This window comes from Solanum tuberosum, unplaced genomic scaffold (assembly GCF_000226075.1).
Source record: "Solanum tuberosum cultivar DM 1-3 516 R44 unplaced genomic scaffold, SolTub_3.0 scf00180, whole genome shotgun sequence".
NCBI classification, from domain to species: domain Eukaryota; kingdom Viridiplantae; phylum Streptophyta; class Magnoliopsida; order Solanales; family Solanaceae; genus Solanum; species Solanum tuberosum.
In genome coordinates, this window is record NW_006239107.1 from 1,128,719 (window position 1) to 1,149,162 (window position 20,444).

General features: G+C 36.9%; 1 protein-coding gene across 2 annotated transcripts in view; it reads left to right on the forward strand.

The window, feature by feature from the left end:
• The window catches only part of LOC102594686 (transportin-3), a 29,940-nt gene that overhangs the window by 7,201 nt on the left and 2,295 nt on the right, over window positions 1-20,444 (forward strand). For both annotated transcript variants that reach the window (XM_006354747.2, XM_015312036.1), the window contains 19 exons: window positions 1,888-1,928; window positions 5,913-6,004; window positions 6,525-6,652; window positions 10,253-10,328; window positions 10,469-10,589; window positions 10,666-10,765; window positions 10,992-11,073; window positions 13,561-13,643; window positions 15,159-15,278; window positions 15,383-15,434; window positions 16,526-16,681; window positions 18,118-18,241; window positions 18,363-18,444; window positions 18,517-18,605; window positions 18,687-18,761; window positions 18,853-18,907; window positions 19,326-19,445; window positions 19,530-19,622; window positions 19,693-19,838. In XM_006354747.2, coding sequence (XP_006354809.1) covers window positions 1,888-1,928; window positions 5,913-6,004; window positions 6,525-6,652; window positions 10,253-10,328; window positions 10,469-10,589; window positions 10,666-10,765; window positions 10,992-11,073; window positions 13,561-13,643; window positions 15,159-15,278; window positions 15,383-15,434; window positions 16,526-16,681; window positions 18,118-18,241; window positions 18,363-18,444; window positions 18,517-18,605; window positions 18,687-18,761; window positions 18,853-18,907; window positions 19,326-19,445; window positions 19,530-19,622; window positions 19,693-19,838 — 1,835 coding nt within the window. The remainder of the gene's footprint in view (window positions 1-1,887; window positions 1,929-5,912; window positions 6,005-6,524; window positions 6,653-10,252; window positions 10,329-10,468; window positions 10,590-10,665; window positions 10,766-10,991; window positions 11,074-13,560; window positions 13,644-15,158; window positions 15,279-15,382; window positions 15,435-16,525; window positions 16,682-18,117; window positions 18,242-18,362; window positions 18,445-18,516; window positions 18,606-18,686; window positions 18,762-18,852; window positions 18,908-19,325; window positions 19,446-19,529; window positions 19,623-19,692; window positions 19,839-20,444) is intronic.

Consider the following 20,444-nt stretch of genomic DNA (forward strand, 5'->3'; position numbering starts at 1 on the left):
ATAAAACCCCCAAAAATTTCCCCCCCCCCCCCCCCCCAGTAATCAGCTAATATGCATTATCACCAACAATGATGCTCAATAAAATTCATAATGATAGTTTCTCTATATTTTCTAACGCAAGATAAGTCTTTTCAAAGAAAAGTTTATTTTTCTTTTTTCTTTCCCAGACACTATTAAAGTTGAGCAGTTGTTTATACAAATATTTATATGACATGAGTTTATTTAAAATTTATACAAAATAAAGTTTAATGAAAAGATAAATTTTCATAGTTCAATGACCTTTTAAGATAATAACTCAATAAATTTACTAGTACAAATATAAACACAAAATCAAGAAAATAAACAAAATGATTAAAAGGATGTGAGGTTTTTTTTTGTCTTTACATAGATTAATCCTATGGATTACTAATACCACAAAATGAAAGGTATTAGTTATACATCCTATAATACCATGTAGGGTTTATAACTAATCCATGGAATAGTTATACTTAGGCCAATATTTCTACCAAACATAGTACTAAATAATACCATACATAATACATAGACTATTCCTAATACTCCCTACCAAAGACCCCTTAATGATTACCATCAATCCCCCATCCCCCCACAAAAAAATAAATAAATTTGTGGTGAGCCTCAAGATGGCTTTACATGAAGCTGCAACTGATTTTCGTCTATGCATTTTGTCAATGAATTAAAACTATGGTGCTCTCAGTTCTGATAATAGGTTAACAACAACAGTTTTTGTTGTTTTCTGTAAAAAAAATCTGTTCTTTCCCTAACTTATCCCACTTTCTTTTGTCATCCCAAATTATATTAAAATTGAGAATCTTCATAATCAGTTTGTTGCACTTCATTTTTCCCTTGAGCTCTGGTTGTCTACTGGGGTGTATAATGAATGTGGAAACATCATTATGGGGCTGATTATTGAAAGAATGCTCTTATTTGATTTGCAATTGATAAGTTGAAAAGAAAAAGGTAATGGAAAAGAGGGTTGAAACAAACTACTGCGAGTTATCTAATTTGATTATAATGTTCTACATCAATTATAAACTGGGATATCTGCGAGTTATCTAATTTGATTATAATGTTCTACATAACTGTTCGTAGTGGTTAGATGTACAATTTCTGCTCAAGGAATATTTGAATTTTGAAGTTAAAATGGATAATTTTATTAGTCTCAAGTATAGAGTATTGCTTTTCTCACTTTCTGGTGCAACAATGGGATGTAAATGATGTTGATGTCATGCTTAACTTAGCTCATTAACACAAATTTGTAACATAAATAGTTCAATTGTGACTCTACTTCCAGCATTCTCTTGTTGATCGACATGTTTAGAAATATTTTGAACCATTATTTAGCGGAAAAGAGTTCTCGTGCTTTGTTACATGGAATCCTCATTGTTTGGTTGTACACGTGTATAGGTATTATGATTTATGAGTGTTGATACTTGGTGCAGATTCTTCAAAATACACTAATAACTAGCCAAAAAAGTTTGATCTTTCTTTCTGTTTGCATAGCATACCCATTTTGGATACGCACCCGATATAGAGTCCATGTAATATAGGTTCTCTACACAAGATATGGGGTCAGAACCTACGTTGCTGCACATTGCCTCAGAACTGAAAGAGCAGCTGCTAGTTTATACAGATATATGTCTAATTAAAATCCAGATTCTCTTAGCTCTTTCTGTACACACTTTGACCCTCAATTTAGTGGGTGAATTCTCCAGGAAATGAAAAATATTATAAAGGGAAGTTGCATGTGACTACTATCTACTTTTCATTTTTATCCACTCTTTAAGGTGAAAATTTGACTTGATGACTTATGATTAACTCGAGTACTTTTTCCTTCTATTACTAATCGGTTTTCCAATTACATAACAGGTCCTTGAGGCATTTGCTTCTTGGTTACGGCTAAGGCATAGGTATTATTTGGCTTCTCTGAGTCCCTTCATATTCACATGCTGAACCTAGATTTTGCTTTACCACAAACTGTAATCCTTGTTTGATGGTCCTGTGCTTTAGTTCTATTCCCAACTAAAGTTGCAAGTTTGGGGAAGTTGGTCCTTGATTTCATGGAAAAGCTAGTACATCTTAAAATTTTGTTTCTGAACTTTATGGCGTGTCTTCTTGAATGCAGAAGATTTTTCATCTTCATTAGATATCCTTATGCTCTAAATTATAAGTGTTTAACATTGCCCATCGTATTTATGATTGAAACATCTTTAAGAGTTGGTGTGCAGAGTGAGTGTATTTGAACCAGTTAATTGCCGAATTTTATAGAATCACACATCAGTTGTACAAGGCATCCAAGAGGTTATAAGGTTTTGAGTCACACCACACATTGCCTTAAAGTTTTGGGTTTGTTGTTCTGCTCAAATAGAATCAAAGTAGGTAGAGGTCCTCAGTTTTAGTTTCTACGATACTGGTCAAAAAAAAAAAAACTCTCATTCTTGTTTTATCATAAAGAATCTGTTTGCACACGAGTTGGCCTGTTGCAGACCTAAATAAATATATAAATAAATAAATAAAAACAGGTGTTTTGCACACCTAAGTAATTTTTATTTTATTTTTTGATAAGGTGAATAATCCTATTAATGATGGGGAGAAATCCCTGTATATAAGATTGTATAGCTGAGCAAATAAACAATAGTGTTCCCTCTACAATAACTCAACCTCTTAGGTGAGTAGTTTACACAGTTCAAAATTAATAAATGAATCAGGAAGTTTTCATAAAAAATAAATGAATCAGCAAGTTCAACTAACATACTTATGATAGTTAAGTTTGACTAAGATTAAGTGACTATCATACTTAATCATAAGTATGTTAGTCAAACTTGCTGATTCGTTTATTTTTTACGGGAATTGCTGGTTCAATTAGGTGTAATTACAATATCTGGACTCTGGAGATTGGATGGAGAGTAGAGAATATATTCTGAAGGAAATGCTACTTTGGAGATATATTTTTGGGAAGTCATGGTACTTGGTTGTGCTGGACTTTCCAGGAAGCATGTCTGGACTTTATTTTTTGAAATAGGTAACTTTGTATTCACACAAAAGAACTCATCAAAATCGATGAGGTGGGATTTACAAACCCCCAGGGGGTGCCATCATACTCAAATCCAAAAAGCAAAACTAACTTTACAATTGGCTTTTAAACTCCACAAGGCTATCTGCTTCCCCCACTAAATTTTGCTTACACCAAAAATACAAAAGACTAAGACATCTCATCTTGATCTCCTCTGGGCTGCTAACCTTTCCTTCAAAAACATCTCCCATTCCTTTCCTTCCATAGTGTCCACCATATGCAAGCAGGGATATTTTTCCACCAGTCCTCTGTTGATCCTCTCTTTCCGATTCCTTGCCAGTGTGTTAGGACCTCAAAAGTGGTTCTGGGCATTGTCCAGTTAACCCCGAGTATACAAACGAACATGTTCCACAGATCTTTAGCTATCTTGCAATGCAGAAACAGATGACCATTTACTTCAGTCTTCTGTCCGCACATGTAGCACTTTGAACAGATCTGTATACCTCTTCTTTGTAGCACTTCATGGGTGAGACAAGCTCTTCTAATTACCAACCAAGTGAAACATGCAACTTTTAAAGGAACCTTAATTTTCCAGATTAATTTCCAGGGCCAAACTGTTGTCAATGAATGATTAGTATTCCTCTCCCAATAGCATGATTTAACTGTAAAACCCCCTCTGCTATGCAGTCTCCAAACTGGTTTGTCCGGCTCTGTGACAGTGCCTGGAAACAAGTTTAAAGCATGCAGTAGGTCTGCTACTCTTCCAACCTCCCAATCATTTAGAGCCCTTCTGAACATAAGGTCCCAACCTTGAGGGGTCCACATTTGCGCTATAGTGTCATTCTGCTGTAGACTGATAATGTACAGATCGGGAAAAAGTATCCTCAGATTTACGTCACCTAACCAGGTCTCGTTCCAGAAACTGGTCTTCAAACCATTCCCCACTCTGAAGGTCACCTTTGCACTGAAATCAGGCCACATTCTCCTGATGGTTTTCCATACAGAGCACCCAAAAGTGCCATTCACCTCTTCAGTTATCCAGTTGCTTTGTAGGTCATATTTCTCTGCAATAAACCTCCTCCATAATGCCATATCTTCACAACAGAATCTCCACAACCATTTTTGCAGCAGGCTGGTGTTCTGAGTACTCAATTTCTTAATGCCCAGACCTCCTTGTGCTTTGCTCATTGTCACCTCTTCCCATTTAACCAGGTTGTATCCTTGCTTCTCTTTATTTCCTTGCCAGAGGAAGACCCTTCTCAGCTTGTTGAGTTTCTTTCCAATACTTTTTGGTAGTGGGAAAAGACTTAGCATATAAGTCGGAAGTGCATCCAGAACTGATTTTATGAGAGTCAATCTACCTCCCAGGGATATATATTGACTCTTCCACCTTGTCAGCTTCCTTTCACTTCTCTCCAGAACTTCACTCCATACTTCCAATTTTTTGGTGGGAAGAGAAGCTACTTGGCAGCCCAGGTTGTCGGCAAGGCCTTGCATGTCATTAACTTGATTAACCGGGAACAAGCAACTCTTCTGCCAGTTCACATGTAGTCCTGATATGCCTTCAAAAATGGTTAGTATTGCCCTCAAATGTCTAATTTGTGACACTTCTGCACCACAGAACACTAAAGAGTCGTCCGCATATAGAAGGTGTGTGACCTCCATATTATTGGCTCTGGACTTTTTCAGACAGCATTTTAAAAGAGAAAAGATTCGGAATTTTAAAAGGCTAGATAGATATCTTCTAAGCCAGAACATACAACAGATCTTCTAAGCTGTTGGATCAGGAGAGGGGGTAGCAAATCCCAGGAGAGATGGTGGAGAGAAGTTTCTTCATGTATTTGGTGGACAATATGGAAGGAAAGAAATGGGAGGTGTTTTGAGGGTAGATCCAATACTTTGCAGAAGATTAAATGGACATTTTTGGTGTAAACTGGCAAATGTAGAGAATGAAGTCCGATTGGTAGATTTTTTAGGCTCTTTGTAATTAGCCCTTGGTTATAACTCTCTGTTGATAACTATTGGAGGTCTCCAGCATATAGGATATGCTGAGGATTGAGGAATACAAATTACCAGTAAAAAAGGCTAGATAGAGATTATTCCTTCCCACTTTGCAGGTATGTAGGTCAACTTAAGTGGATACAAGTCAACCTTGCTCAGGTTATTGACCTAATCATTGTTTACTGGAAGATTGGAGACCATTTAGCCCCAAGATTGGTTGAGACTGAAGCTTACTTCAGAAATTGTATGAACTATCTATGGAACATGTGATTCAGATTACATAGTTGTTTAACACACATACTACTAATTAATAGTGCTCATCACTCCACTGTTACTACTTATTTATTCTGTGTGGTAATTAGTGTGTTTTCGTTTGATTTACCGGGCGGTGTTCAGTTGAGCACTTTTGATGTCATATTGCAGGTCAAATATGCTATGTTTAAAAAATATTCATACTATCATGATATTAATTTGTTGTAGAGTTGGTAGACTCAAAGCTCAGCACATGAAATTGACTACCGTGCAGTTTAGTAGAATCATTTTCATGGATATATATAGTTATATGTCACACAATTTGTGCAGATAAATCATGAGACAAGGTTTTCAGTCTAGAAATTCTTTAGGTGGTATACTTCTGTCCTATGAAAAGGAAGTATTCTGATCTTATGCTGGACTAAGTCTCTTTTCTCTCCTCTTTTTTCTACTGCTGCATGCATTGGATCTCAGTTTTTGTGGTCACAGAAATCAATCGCGTACTGGTTTAGTCCTGAACATTTATTTTTCCTCATTCTACAATCTACTGATCTAGTGTGCATCAATTTTGTATTTCCTGTGAACATAACAGATATTGTTGCTTAATAGATCACTTATTCTATTTCAGGATACCTGCATCTACCCTTTCTTCACACCCTTTAGTGCTTGCAGCTCTTTCAAGCTTGAATTCTGAAATATTGTCTGAGGCCTCCGTTAATGGTACTGTGAATGTTTTGGGTTGCTGTTCTTTCTTCTTATAAATTCATTACTATTATCTTTTGTTATTAGTGTGTCAAACTACTATAATATACACTTCATCATAAGCTGTTCAATGTAATCTATTTGTGTATCTTAAATGTAGTTTCAATTTCTTTAAGTCCCTTCATGAAGTGAATTGTAGCTACACTGGAAATAAATCCATGCTAAACCTTATCAAATGAGGCTTAGGTTATAGAAAATAATTTGAAAGAGAATGCAATTGATGTTCAGAGGTAGTCACTGCTTAGTTGGATAAAGTTTAACCTAGGTCCATTATTAGTGGATCCGTTCTTACTGATTAATAGTCTGTTTCATGGTACAAGTCTTACTGTTATGCAGTAGATCGATAATCATTATTGTGGATCCCTGTCCTTCTCTCTTGTTCTTTTGTACTTGTATAAATGGCTGTCAATTTTCCTGCATTTTGTCATAATTATGAGCTCGCTATGACATATTTGATGGGAAATTTGCAATGTTGCAGTTATTTCTGAATTGATACACTACACAGCAGCAAGAAATTCGGGCGGAGTTTCATCAGAGTTGGCCTTGATTCAAGTAATTGTTCCTCAAGTTATGAGTCTGAAACCTCAGCTTAGAGATCCTTCAAAGGTATATATTTACCTTGTGCATTGAATAGGGATGTTCTGATTGGTCCATTCTTTTTCTTTTCCTAAATTTACATAAAGCTTAGACATCTAGAAATTTGTTGGTTTTCTTTTTTTTGGGAGGCATCTTGATGAAAATATGTTAACTGCAGGATATTATATGGTGATCAAATTGAAAACCAACGTGTTGTTGTGGTCATTTTTGTCTTTTGGTGCTAAGAAAATTTAAATGTACTACCTTTTAAGATACTTTGAATGATTGGGTCATTTTATGGTTGGTATTTACAATTTCCATTTCCTCTCCTTCTGGGGTCCCAATTTGGGGGATTCCCCAAAATCTCATTCTAGGCCATTGATTTCCCTAAAAATCTTTTTTACGGGTTGAAACCCTTCACAAAGTATTTTATGCTCCTAATGTCTGGCATATTACTCGTCCTATGCACTTGTTTTCTTTATTCTGTAGAATGTTATGCGGGTAATATACTTGGTCTACTGCTGATTGTTGGGCAGTCTACCATTACGCAGAATTGGTTGGTGGGTGATCCAGTTGCAATCATTTGAAAGCAAATTTAAATATTATTCTTGGGACTTCTTTTTTGTTTTGACAAGTCAAGATCATTCATTGATGTCACCCGAGATGGTGTCAAAACTAATTACACTCTTAGCGGGTGGCTCAACTAGCATTCTATATTTAGTTGTTCTAATCATCTGGTAATCTTTCTTTTTTCACTAAGAATATATAACTCGGGAAATCCTTAATGCATCCTATATCCTTTTTTACTATTATGGACCATCTTCTATTTCTCTCATTCCAAGTAGTCCAAAAAAATTGTACAATGGTCTTCCATACTGCTTTGTTCTGTTTCAATCTTTACGTTCCCCAACTAGTGATTGCCTCTGCCACTGTCAACAGCATCACCCAGGTTACATCGGACATAGACATTTCCAGGTTCTATTAAATGTGTTATAAATCTACAGTTCAGCAAGATATGATCATTATTTCCCCTCCCTTACAGAACACGATTCACCACCCTCCTCCTCTGTTTTTTCATTAAAGTTGTGTCTTAGTCGTGCAAGCATCATGTCAAGCAAGGTACCTTCTTGGGTGCTTCTCTATCCAACACCTACCTAGTTCCTCGAGACCCTCCCTCCTATCCCTCATTTGCAAACCCCTATATTACAATTTCAGCATAAACTACTATGCGTCTCTCCCCTTTTCCATGCCGTCTAATCTTTTTTTTTGACAATGTAAAATATATTATTAAAAATTAGGGAAGCCCTATGTACAAGCCGATACCAAAAGAAGAGAACCTGCATCACAATATGGTTCTCAATGAAAGATATCTAATCCTCTATGCAAATCGGGACCTCACAAGTACACCAAAAGGAAACTGGAGATAATAAACTACTTTGCAGTTTTACAAAGTTCTGTTCCACTCTTCAGAAGTCTTTCTATTTCTCTCTTTCCAAAAAACCCACATGATTGCTAAAGGGGCCACACTTCATGCCCTTGACTTCTCCTCTCCCTCATGTGAGTCCAACTTTATAGCACCGTGTCCGGTATCACCCATTGCTTTCTGAACAAATTAAGGATCACCTGCCATAATCGTATAGCCATTTTATAATGCAATTGAGGATGGTCTACTTCTTCACCCAAGTTTTTGCACATAAAACACCAACTAATCCTCAATCTTTTTGTTGTCAAGATCACAACCCTTGCTACTAACCACACAAAGAAACACACCTTTCTTGGTGCTCTAGGGATCCAAATAGCATCATGAGGAAAATAAGTTTCTCTCTCACCAAGAAGCTAGGAATAAGAACCGAGGGGCCGTTTGATAGTTGGATAAGAAACAAGTTATTCCTGTATTAATTTCCTTATAACTTATATGAAGTTTGGTAGGTATATTTTTTTTGAGAAAGATAACATTACTTCTATATATCCACAGGCATACTACACCAACAGGTATAGTTCCCCAACAAAAGTATTACAACTTACAACTTGTGGTTCAAGTTATCCTTACAAAAAGTCTAAAACATCAAAAATATCTTCTGTTTGAGCTAATAGTTTTTGCTCACACCAAAATAAAATAGGCCTAAGCAAATTCATCTTAAGAATCTGTAAGCTGCTTTGTAGTTTGTACTCCTTCAAAACACCTCTTGTTCCTCTCAATCCAGACTGACCACCAAATACAAGCCGGGACAATCTTCCATCTCTCCTCCTTCTTCCTTACCATACCATCCTTGTTCCAGCATCTTAGGACACCCGCTATGCTTCCAGGTTTCACCCATCTGATCCCTTTTAGGCATATAAACATCCTCCATAGTTGGTCTGTCCACTTGCAATGCAAAAAAAGATGGTTGATTGTCTCAGTTTGTTCCTTGCATAGAAAACACTCAGCGACTAATTGATGACCCCTTTTACTTAGGTTTTCCTGTGTCAAGGCTGCCTCCAAAATCCAGGTGAAACTGTTAACTTTGTAAGGAATCTTTGGCTTCCAAATCATCTTTCAAGGTCAATCTCTTTCCTTCACTAATGCTGAATTCAGCTCCTTGTATGCTGAGTTGACAGAGAACTTTCCATTCTTGGCTTTGCTCCATTCCAGTCTGTCTTCTCCTCCATTGAGGTTATTGAAACCTGCTACTGAATTGTAAAATTCTGCAACTCTTTCCATCTCCCAATCATTCAGATGTCTCCTTATGAATACGCTCCATCCCTGACCAGTCCACATCATGGCAAGTTGGCAACTGTGGCATGTTGCTGTTGACTTAATGTGTTGACTTAATGTGAAGAGTTCTGGATGTTGTTGTTTCATAGTTCCTTGCCCTGCCCAATTGTCATGCCAAAAGGATGTTCGCTGTCCATTCCCAATCTTCACCTTTTTTCTGATCTGCATTAATGGCCATAGGTTCCTGATAGCTCTCCAGACTGAGCACCCATAGGGTGTGGAATAACTAATACATGAATAACTAATAGTCTAAAACCTGCATAAAATAAGTACATAGATTCACTTATAGCTAATCCCTACATCACTAATACCTTCATAACTTTAACCAGCTACCAAACGACCCCTGATAGTATAAAACCATTTCCACTCTCCCACCACCTCCATACATCAGTAGTATTATCTAGTGTATCCAGCACATACAATGTCTCATTCATACTGGCAATCTCTTTCCCCTTCCCCTTTCTCAGTCTCTTATAGCCATGTGGAAGCTATGTCCCATCACCCATGTAATTTCATGGTTTCCTACCGCAGATATTCAAACACACATGCATTTTTGTTGGTTACCACATTATAAGCAGGTGGGACTTTCTCCAGAGTACTTTGACCCGCACAATCTCACTTCCATAACTTAATTATGCTATTACCAACTCTGAATTCTATCCATATTTATGATGTTCTTGGGAGTATATGCCCTTGTTTCTATTTTCACTATCTTCTATCCGTTTCTCCGTTGTGAAGGGGTTTTGCAGTGACACAATAAGTTATTGAGCTTTAAAGTTACTGTTTGGTATTCTCTCTTTTTTTTTAATTGTTATGTAGAAATTGCTGTCCTCTTAATTATTTGACCATCCTGTTGTTTTTCTCTTCACTTCCAGGATGAGGAGGATATTAAAGCCATTGCTCGTTTGTTTTCTGACATGGGCGATGCATATGTTGAATTGATTGCCACTGGTATCTGTACTTCCTCTCTTTCTTAGTTCCTTCCAGATGCAATTTCTTTTTCTTTGACTTCTCAAAGAAGTTTGGTGTGCATAAAAGTATGTGATATTTGTTCTTACTTATGTATAAGCAAAACTGACAACTGTATTCAGGTTCCGATGAATCAATGCTGATTGTGCATGCATTACTTGAAGTTGCTTCACATCCTGAGTTCGATATTGCTTCCATGACTTTTAACTTCTGGCACAATCTTCAGATGATTTTGACAGAAAGGTGAATGCTGTTGGAATTTTCAATTCAGTCTATTTGCTGCAAAACAATTCTTGCATCTAAAATTATACTTATTCAGGGAGTCATATCTAGCTTGCGGCAATGAAACTTCCATTGAGGCAGAGAAAACTCGTAGATTGCAGGTTTTCCGTTCATCATATGAATCACTTGTCTCCTTGGTGAGTGCTCTGGAATTAGGAGCAGGCAGTTTGGTTTTTTACTTATCGTGCATGGTTCATATTGATCTTAAATTGTTTCAGGAGACAAAAACTAATGCAATTTCTTCCTGGACGTGATGCCCTTAGTTTATAATCACATAGATTGTTTGACCATTCTCATTGTCAAAAAAGATTGTTTGCCCATTCTTTTCCACTTTTACATTTATGTTTGTATTTTCTCTTTCAGGTTACTTTCAGAGTCCAATATCCTCCGGATTACTTTGATATCTCCATGGAGGACCAGAGAGATTTTAAGCAGACAAGATATGGTACCATTATTCTATAGATCTTGCCCTTAACTCATTTTTTTTATCAAGTAAATATATTTTCATTCATAAACAAGGCCAAAATGTCTGTATATGAGGTGTACACGAAAAGATAAAGAATCTACAAGGAGATATGACTCTACAAACTCCACCCAATTGTCTATACAACAACGAACTTTCTGTGTGCACCAAAAGAAAATAAGGGAACGGTACTCCTCAATGGAGAGAAACTCAACTCTACTCCTTCAAAAGCTCTCCTATATCTCTCTCCAAACAATTCACGATAACGCAAGTGGAACTATGTTCCAAGCACTTCGTCTTCTCTTCCTTCTCCCAACAAGTCTTTCACAGTTTTTATCCTTTGCCCATGGAGTGCCAACCCACCTATACATATCCCACCATAACCTCATGGTAAGCCCGCAATATGTAGGAGAAGATGATTCACATTTTCGCCTTCTAAGATTTTCTGCTGTCAAAATTACCCCTCTAGCGGCTAACCAAGTGGAAAAGCACACCTTCCTCAGTACCTTTGGAAACCATACTACATTCATGGAAAAACATGCTCCTCCCTTATCAAAAGTTTCTCATTAAAAAACTTCATAGAGAACACTCTATTATTCCCCAAGCCCCACTGCTAAGCATTGGGCTTTTCAACCAGATTGACTTACCTATGTAGTAAGGCTAACAATCTTTGAAACTCAACCCTTCCCAATATTGGTATTCCCTTCTAAATCTCAAGTTCCAAAATGTCTCTCCACCATGTGTCTCCCTAACTTTCTGAATTGTCAAGTCTCTTTAGCAAGATACTCTGTACAATCACTGTATTTCATCCTTTCGTAATATGCTGCCACACCTGCTTTGCCCACAAAACTTTACTATCCTTTTGTCTTTGACCTTGAATGAGATATTTGCCAAAAATAATCCATCCCTTCATGATATTCATCCACATACCACACCCGTAAGGAGAAATGATATCTCTAGTTCTCTAACCCCTTCCATAATCCCATAGTTTTCAACTATCACCACCTCCACAATGCTTGTACCTCTATTACGAACCTCCAAAGCCATTTGCCTGATAAAGCTTTATTAAAGACTTTTAAGCCTTTAATTCCAAGTCTTCCCCATTTTTTAGGAGATGTGACAATCTCCCTCCACACCAAGTGAAATTTCCCTGCCCCATCCGCCTTTTGCCCTAAAACTATTCTGGTTTCTTAAAGTTTTTTTTTCTAATGTTGTCGCATTTTATGATTAAACATCCATTATTATTCATGGCAACATGCATGTGTAACCAGGCACTTCCCACCCCACCTCCCAAAAAAATAAAAGATGAAACCCAAGGGCTTGGCATAGTGGTCAATGAAGTGGGCTGAAAACCATGAAGTCTCGGGTTCAAATCCAGCGGAGACCAAATACTAGGTGGTTTCTTCCTATCTGTCATTGCCTTGGTGGGTAGAGCCAGGTATCTCATGGAAATTAGTTGAGGTGTTGATTCAGACACCACAGTTATCCCAAAAAAAATAAAATGAAAGGGTTTGGTTTTCTCTTGCTTCATGAACTGGAGGTTATATTTAGTTGGTCATGTTGGATTTTTGGAGCTTCTGGCAGTTGCTTATTATGTACTGGAGGACCCTTCCGCCCCAAATGGAAAGATTGTATATTACCTGTTGCCCTATTGTATTGTGGTTAGCAAACATAATTTAGGTGCATTTACATTGTGTTTTAGCCTTGGTTTTAGGATTGATAAAGATGACCTTTAGTTCTAGGGAAGTCTTGCACTAAACATTAAGTTTATAAACTAATTCTTCATGATAACTATAGAAAAAGCCAATGTAGGAAATAATGTTCAATGACCTTATCACCTTGTTCTTAAGAAAAAGTACTACCAAAACTAAAATGCAGAAGCAATAGTAGTGGACTATGCTTGATGCCTCTCTCTTGCCAATGCTATCAAAATTTGGGACTAGTGAAGACAATTTTCTTAATCTCTTGGTACTTCATCAAAGTAACTTATATGTGCCCCCCTCGCTTGTGTGATCACTATCCGGAATCTTCTCTGTTGCGCTTTATGCCTTTGTTGTTTTAATGTATCACCTAACTTTTTGGTTTGAATTATTTCTCTGGCAATTTACATCATTTTGGCTTTCTTTTCTTTATAAAACGAAAAATGCATTTCATATATGGGACAGTAATGGTTTGATTGCATTTATAAGCTTATATTTGATTGGTTTATTGTCTTGCTCAAGAATGACATTGCATATTCTCAAAGAGCTAGTCTCTTAGCTCATTGATTTGTGTAAAGTGTCTAGCTCAGTCTGTACCATCTATGTACCTTATCAGTTATTTCCTTGATGGCACTTTCTTTATTACTATGTTGTATTGAAATTTTGGAAAATCAATCATGAATGCGCATCAGCTATTGTGTTGAGAAGAAATGTAAGAGATCCAATTTTCCACCATGCTAACTTACTCTGTGATTCTGCCATGCATCAGCTGTTGCAGATGTCTTGATTGATGCAGCATTGATTTTAGGAGGTGAACCTACCTTGAAAATTCTCTATATGAAGCTAGTTGAGGTGCGTACTACTACTGTAATCCTGGAGAAATGGTTGACTTTCTCAACTTAATGTATCAAATTCATTTGATTAATGTTAGCCACCAAAATTATACGGACCGGAAAAATTTAACCCACCACTTCTGAGAGAGTCAAAACTAGGTTAATGCACTTAACTTTGAAGTTTTCCCTTTGGGGTTGTGGACATGTTGACTACATTAATAAGCTTTGGTACATCAGTGAAACTGACTTATTTGATATGTTCTGGAATTTGTACAAAACATTGTTTTTACCTAAAGGGTGGTTCTGCTTGCTGAGAGAGTCCTTCAAGTTGATGTCTGCCTAAGGGTTGAGTCAGTTGTAGTGGTAACTGTAAAGCTGCTGGCCAAAAGCTTGTGATTTGGCCCACCTTAGAGGTGGTTTCATCTTGGCTTCCTTGTGTTGTATATAATATGCTAGCTGATTTTTAGGAATTTAGATATCTAGTTACCTTAGTTAGACTTTTCTTTACTTGTATTTAAATTTAAATCATTGTATTCCTTGGATAATAGATTGAAATTACTCCAATACCTTTGTTGTAACATGGTATCAGCGCTAGGTCCTTCCCTATTCTGGCGCCCGATCCACATTCCAGTCAGGCCTGGATGTGAAAGGGATTGGGGGGGGGGTTAGAGTGGGTTACATCCCACATTGGTTGGGGAATGGACTGGTGGTTTGCTTATATGGATTTGGGCAATCCTCCCCTCATGAGCTAGCTTTTGAGGTTGAGTTAGGCCCAAGTGTCATATCTTTACAATTCTAAGCAAAGTCTTGTGTATAAAGACAATTTATTTCGACTCTCTTTCACTCTGAATACAAAATATCTACACAGCTGATCTATTTGAATTGGATAAATGACAACCGATTTACACTAGAACAGTGAAGAAACCAATTGTACCCACATAAAGTTGTGATAATATCAAAGAAAATTGTGCTGCAATCCTCTATTATTTAACATATCAAACGTTCTTACTGCAAGTAAAACCTGAAAGCCTGAAGTCCTGGGGCATATTCTGCTCATTTAGAATTGTTATCGGATCTCTGCTAAGAAAAAAACTCTTGGATTCATTGTACATGCACTTAGGTGTTAATTTTTGAGAAGAAGTTTCTTCTTACAATTTTTCTCGCAAATTTCAAGTCAGTTCAAGTCCTTGTGTTCTGGACAATTCAACTTGTTGTAATCTAAATAAAGATAGAGCAGTTGTAGAGCAAGGCAGATTTAAACAACATAAAGTTGGATATTGTTGTTCTCATTTGGTTCTTGGAGATTTTGGATGTTGCTTATTTTATAACCTCTCACTAGAGCTTCCTGACCTTGCTTTCTGCTTATGAAAATTGTGAAAGACATTAGAACATTATGTCTCAGATACTAGATCAACTATTCACATTTTTCGCTTAAAAACAGTTTCAGACTTTCAGTTAAAAAGGTCTTGGTTAACACTATTTGGCGGTAAAGTTGTTTTTCTTTTTAGATATTAACGTTTGCTTATTTTTACAGGCCATCAGTCACTGTGGAAAAGATCAGAATTCTGATTGGCGTCCTGCAGAGGCTGCCTTGTATTGTATAAAAGCTATATCAGATTATGTTTCTGATATTGAAGCCGAAGTAATGCCGCAGGTTTGAATGATGATTGAAAATAAAGCCCATTCAACTTTGTTTTACTTCAGAAATTGTGTTAATTTGATTTTTCGTCTTTGTTGCCTTGCTATTTTAACTTGCAGATTATGTCTTTGCTTCCTAAGCTGCCTAATCAACCCCAGCTACTTCAGACAGGTAGTTAATTGTTCCCATCAAAGTGAGAGGTGATTGGATTTGTGGATATTGGGGGGATTGCATTAGGCCAGATAATAATCTGGAATTGGTTCGTTTTATTTTTAACCTCTGAGATTATTGTAATAAGATTTACCTATTGGGATATCCTGGCTAATTAGCCTACCTATTTTGTGACTTCAGATAACAGTCACAAACGTATAGAGGGTATTAACAATCCAAATAGTGGTTGGATTCTAATTGATATTAGCACCAAAGTCAATTTCCAATCTCTCCTTACTCTCCATAACCACCCTAGACACCATCCCCCTCCTTCCTGCCTTTTCCATCCCCGCCCTTCTCTCACTCTCTCTCTCTCTGTCTCTCTTATTTCGAATTTCTGTGAAGGGCAAGGGACTGTGAATAGAATACAGTGAGGAGATGATGTGATTGAATAATTCTTTTATCCCATATTTAGTCCAGTAATTAGGTATAGAATTCTAGTTAAATTTTCATATGATAGTAATTTAATGGATAAGCCTCATCAACAATAAGCAAATTGATAAAGAATAAGGAGTAATGTAGACACCATATCACGGTCTCTTAAGTACCACATTGGAGACAGATATGAATGTCGTCATCCTTATCCTCTTCTTCCTGTCCCATATCACGAACGAAACATTCCCCAAGAGTGTCCACTGTCCACCCTCTCTTCTTTGAGTGTTCCTATTTGATTATATGTCTCAGTTTTTTTTTTTATAACACGTCCAGGATAACTTTCGCGCACCTCGACTAATTCCACGGAATACTTGTCACCTCCCACCAGCAATAGATACCAGGCAACTCTGTCCACCAAGGCTAAGGCTAAGACAGATGGGAATAATCACCTAGGGTTTTTTGTGTCTCGGCTGAGTTTTGGACCTGAGACCTCAAGGTTCTCAACCACTAGGCCACACCCTTTGGGTGATTTTGGGTTATATGTCTCAGTTGTTGGCAATCTGGTGTATACTGTCATTTTCTGCCAAATATTGTTATAGATATCTTTCAAGTTTCAACTGCTGCTGAAATACTGATTTGACAGTTCTCATTTGTACTTTTAATTTACTAATTTCCAGTCTGCTTAACAATCGGAGCTTATTCAAAGTGGCTTGATGCTGCATCAAATGGATTTTCATACTTGCCCACACTCATTGATATTCTTGTGAGAGGCATGAGCATGTGTGAAGATTCTGCAGCAGCAGCTGCTTTAGCTTTCAGACACATATGCAATGGTAAATACTTCGTTCGGTTTCTCATGTTTGTATTTATTTTCTTTTTAGTGTTACTTGTAGTAACTCTGCCTTTTATCCAAAAAAAGTGATATTCCACCCTTTTTGTAAAAGAAATGATTATTTTTCAATAATCATTCTCTTTTATTTATGTTCCAAGAGATCTCTAATATTTTATAATTGATGAAATTTTATCACTTCATGGTTGGGCTTTGTCAACGATATAATTAATATCTGTGAGACTAGTTGGTGGATATTGATACACCTCTTGTTTCAAATTCACGTCCAGTTTATCTGTGGCAGCTATTTCATCGAGAGAATTTGGAAAAGAGCCAAAAATACCCCTATCCTAGGGAAAATGGCTCAACAACACCATTCATCCACCTTTTGGTCTAAAATTTACCCCCAATCTATTTTTTCCTATGTTGTTCGGACTCTTCAAAAATATCGATGGACCATGTCGGATTCTCTGAAAGTAGTGTATTTTTGGAGAATCCGACAAGGATGCAGCATCGAAAGTGCACATTCCGTGCAACTTATATTTTTTATTCAAATACCTCTAAAACTAACACTTAAACTTGATAGTTTTTCCTAATTTTAGAAAAAATCTATGTGACCTATTTTAATTGACCACAGATATTACTTATTTCAAAAATTAATCCCACCCATTTCGTTAATCTAAACTTTCCCCAAATAATCTGGCCCGTTCTTTATAATCTAAAATCACCCCCCGATATTTTTATTCCCACCCATTTTCAACTCTTGTAAATATTCTATAGAAGCCACAAAGTCTTGCAACTCTAATCTCTCTCCTAGCCAGGTGATTGAGCCTCTATTTTCCCTTCTTGAATCTCCGGCTCAAGCTATCTAACAACTTGGAACTGAATTGTTATCTCATCTCCTTGCACATGAGCATTTTAAGCAGGGATATCCATAAACAAAAAATGCAGTAGTGTCTCTTGTGCAGTTAGCAGGCATTGGTATTTTGAACTTGCAACAGACAGCAATTAGGGTCAGATTATTACGCACGAGTTTGAATTAAAAAAATGGGTGGCTTTAATTTTTAAATCAAGTAATATAAGTGGCCAATTAAAATGGCCACGTTGCTTTTTTTAAGACTAGTAAAAATCATCAAGTTTGAGGTGTTAGTTTTAGGGGTATTCTTGAGCAAAAAAAATAGGTTGAGGGTATTTTAGACCAAAAGGTGGATGAAGGGTATTATTGATGAGCCATTTTCCATAGGATAGAGGTATTTTTAGCCCTTTTCCGAATAGAATTTTAGGATTAATCTTTTCTTAACTTTGTGACATTGTATCTTGGTTACTCAGTGCATCTGATATATGACCTGGTGAATTTGCTCTTTCTCGGAGTTAACATTCTGGCCAGAGTTAATAGTTCTTTAGTTCAATCTTGTTTCAAATTTTTTATTGTCATTGTAGATTGCAAGAAGAAGCTTTGTGGGTCACTAGATGGTCTGTTTCAAATTTACCAAACGGCAGTCATTGGGGAAGGTCCCTTCAAAGTTTCTGCCGAAGATTCATTGCATCTGGTTGAAGCTTTAAGGTATTATCTATTTCTTAGAAGCTGATCCCTAAGTTAGTTAAGTTCTTTATCTTGTTAAATCCTTACTCTCACCACCCACCCTGCCAAATAAACACACTGGTCTTTTTTTTTTTTTTTGCAGTATGGTTATTACAGAGCTTCCTTCGGAACATGCTAAGAAAGCCCTTGAGGCAGTATGCCTGCCATCTGTTGCTCCATTACAAGTAAGTTTCCTTTCTAAAATTTTATGAATGACTTTAAGTGTCAATTTACAAATACTTGGAGTTAACTACCAGGAGATGATCAATCAAGGTCCCCAAGTTTTGGGGCAAAAAAACGCTCGGGAATTAACAGTTCATTTTGACCGACTTGCAAATATATTCAGGTACAGGCAATTTCCTTGTTCCGTTTTTCATCTGTTTGATTCTATTTGCATTGTCAATTTTGGGACTGAAACCATTTGCAGATATGTAAATCACCCAGAAGCGGTTGCAGATGCAATTCAAAGACTTTGGCCAATTTTCAAAGCCATTTTTGATGTGTAAGAAAGCTGTTTGCTGTAAATATTGCTTTCAGGATAACTCTTTGATTATAAACTTCCCTAATGGTAGTGTTTGATGATATTCACATAGTCGTGCTTGGGACATGCGGACAATGGAGTCTCTTTGCCGGGCTTGTAAAAATGCTGTAAGTTCAGTAATCTATGCCATCTCCTGCCAAGGGATTCAAGAAATCATTCATCAAGCTGCCTATTCCTGAAAAATGTTGTAGTGACACAACTTCTCCTGTAAATATGTGGCGTTTTTCATAGTCCTTTGAATGCTTCGTGTTCTTCTCTTCTTTATTCTTGTGCCTCTTGACATCTACATCCGTAGCTGATTTTTTCTTCTTTCTGTGAATTTTTGCTGTCTTATGTTCCTTAATGTATGACCTCAAACTGCTTTTATGTTACTCTTTGAAATTGTGATTGATAATATTCCCTACAGCTTATTTAAAGTGGCCTGTTCTGAACTCTGAAGACAAGGATGATCAAGATTCTAGTCCGAGCCCGACAATGAGCAAATGGTATTATAACTTTCCTAACTCTGATGATTTCATCCATTAGGTACGAACTTCTAAGAGGCTCATGGGGGTTACAATTGGGGCGATGCTGGAGGAAATACAAGGACTATATGGACAACACCATCAGCCGTGTTTCCTTTATCTCTCTAGTGAAGTCATAAAGGTATTTGAGTTCTTTCTTACATTGCAAAATTTTAACCAAATTTGCAGTTTCCATTTTAAGCAACAGTTGGAACTTCTGCCGCAGATATTTGGTTCAGATCCATCCTGTGCAAATTACTTGAAAGTTCTCATTGAGTCTCTCTTTAGCCATACAGCATGTCTTCTTACAAAGATTCAGGTACAGTCTGTTGCTTTATTTTGCATTTCACTGCTAGTTATGTAAGCTAACTCCGAAGTGTGGTTCACAGGATTTCACTTCCCGTCCGGATATAGCAGATGATTGTTTTTTGCTTGCATCAAGATGTATCCGATACTGTCCTCAACTATTTTTTCCCTCTACTGTGTTTCCATCATTGGTGGATTGTGCCATGATCGGCATCACCGTGCAGCACAGGTAAGTTCTCTCCATTTCCTCCTCACCCCATGAACATTATGGCCTGTTTACATCTATTTTAATGTAAAGAGGAAGCTCTGGTTCTACACGTCTAAAGTGATGAAGATTTTGTATTCTGGACAATAACATAAAACTGTGAGAAATGTGAGATAAATTGGTAGAATTTGTGAGGACAAACGTCTTATGGTTGAATCTTGGCAGCGCCAATAATTTATCTCTTCATGTGTAGAATACAATTGTTGAGATATATACCTTCGTAGGCAAAAAATCAATTTCATCTATAACTTTAACATTTTTATTTAACTATCTGATACAGACCTCAAGCTGGTGGCTGCATGTCATACATGCCATGTCTGTTACAGATGTAATTAGTGCAGGGACTGTAACTGACTTGATGACTTCTGTGTGAGCCAATCATTTAATTTTATGATTTTTGTTATAGTGCCTCTCATGAGAGTATCTTTTCTCTGACAAAACAACAGTAAATTTTAATTGCTTGACCTCTTATTATGTAATGGCTTTGGTATAACATAAAATGCAATTTAATTATTTCACACAAGTTGCATCTGGCTTAGCTCTACCAACTTCAATTCTTTGAGTAGTTTG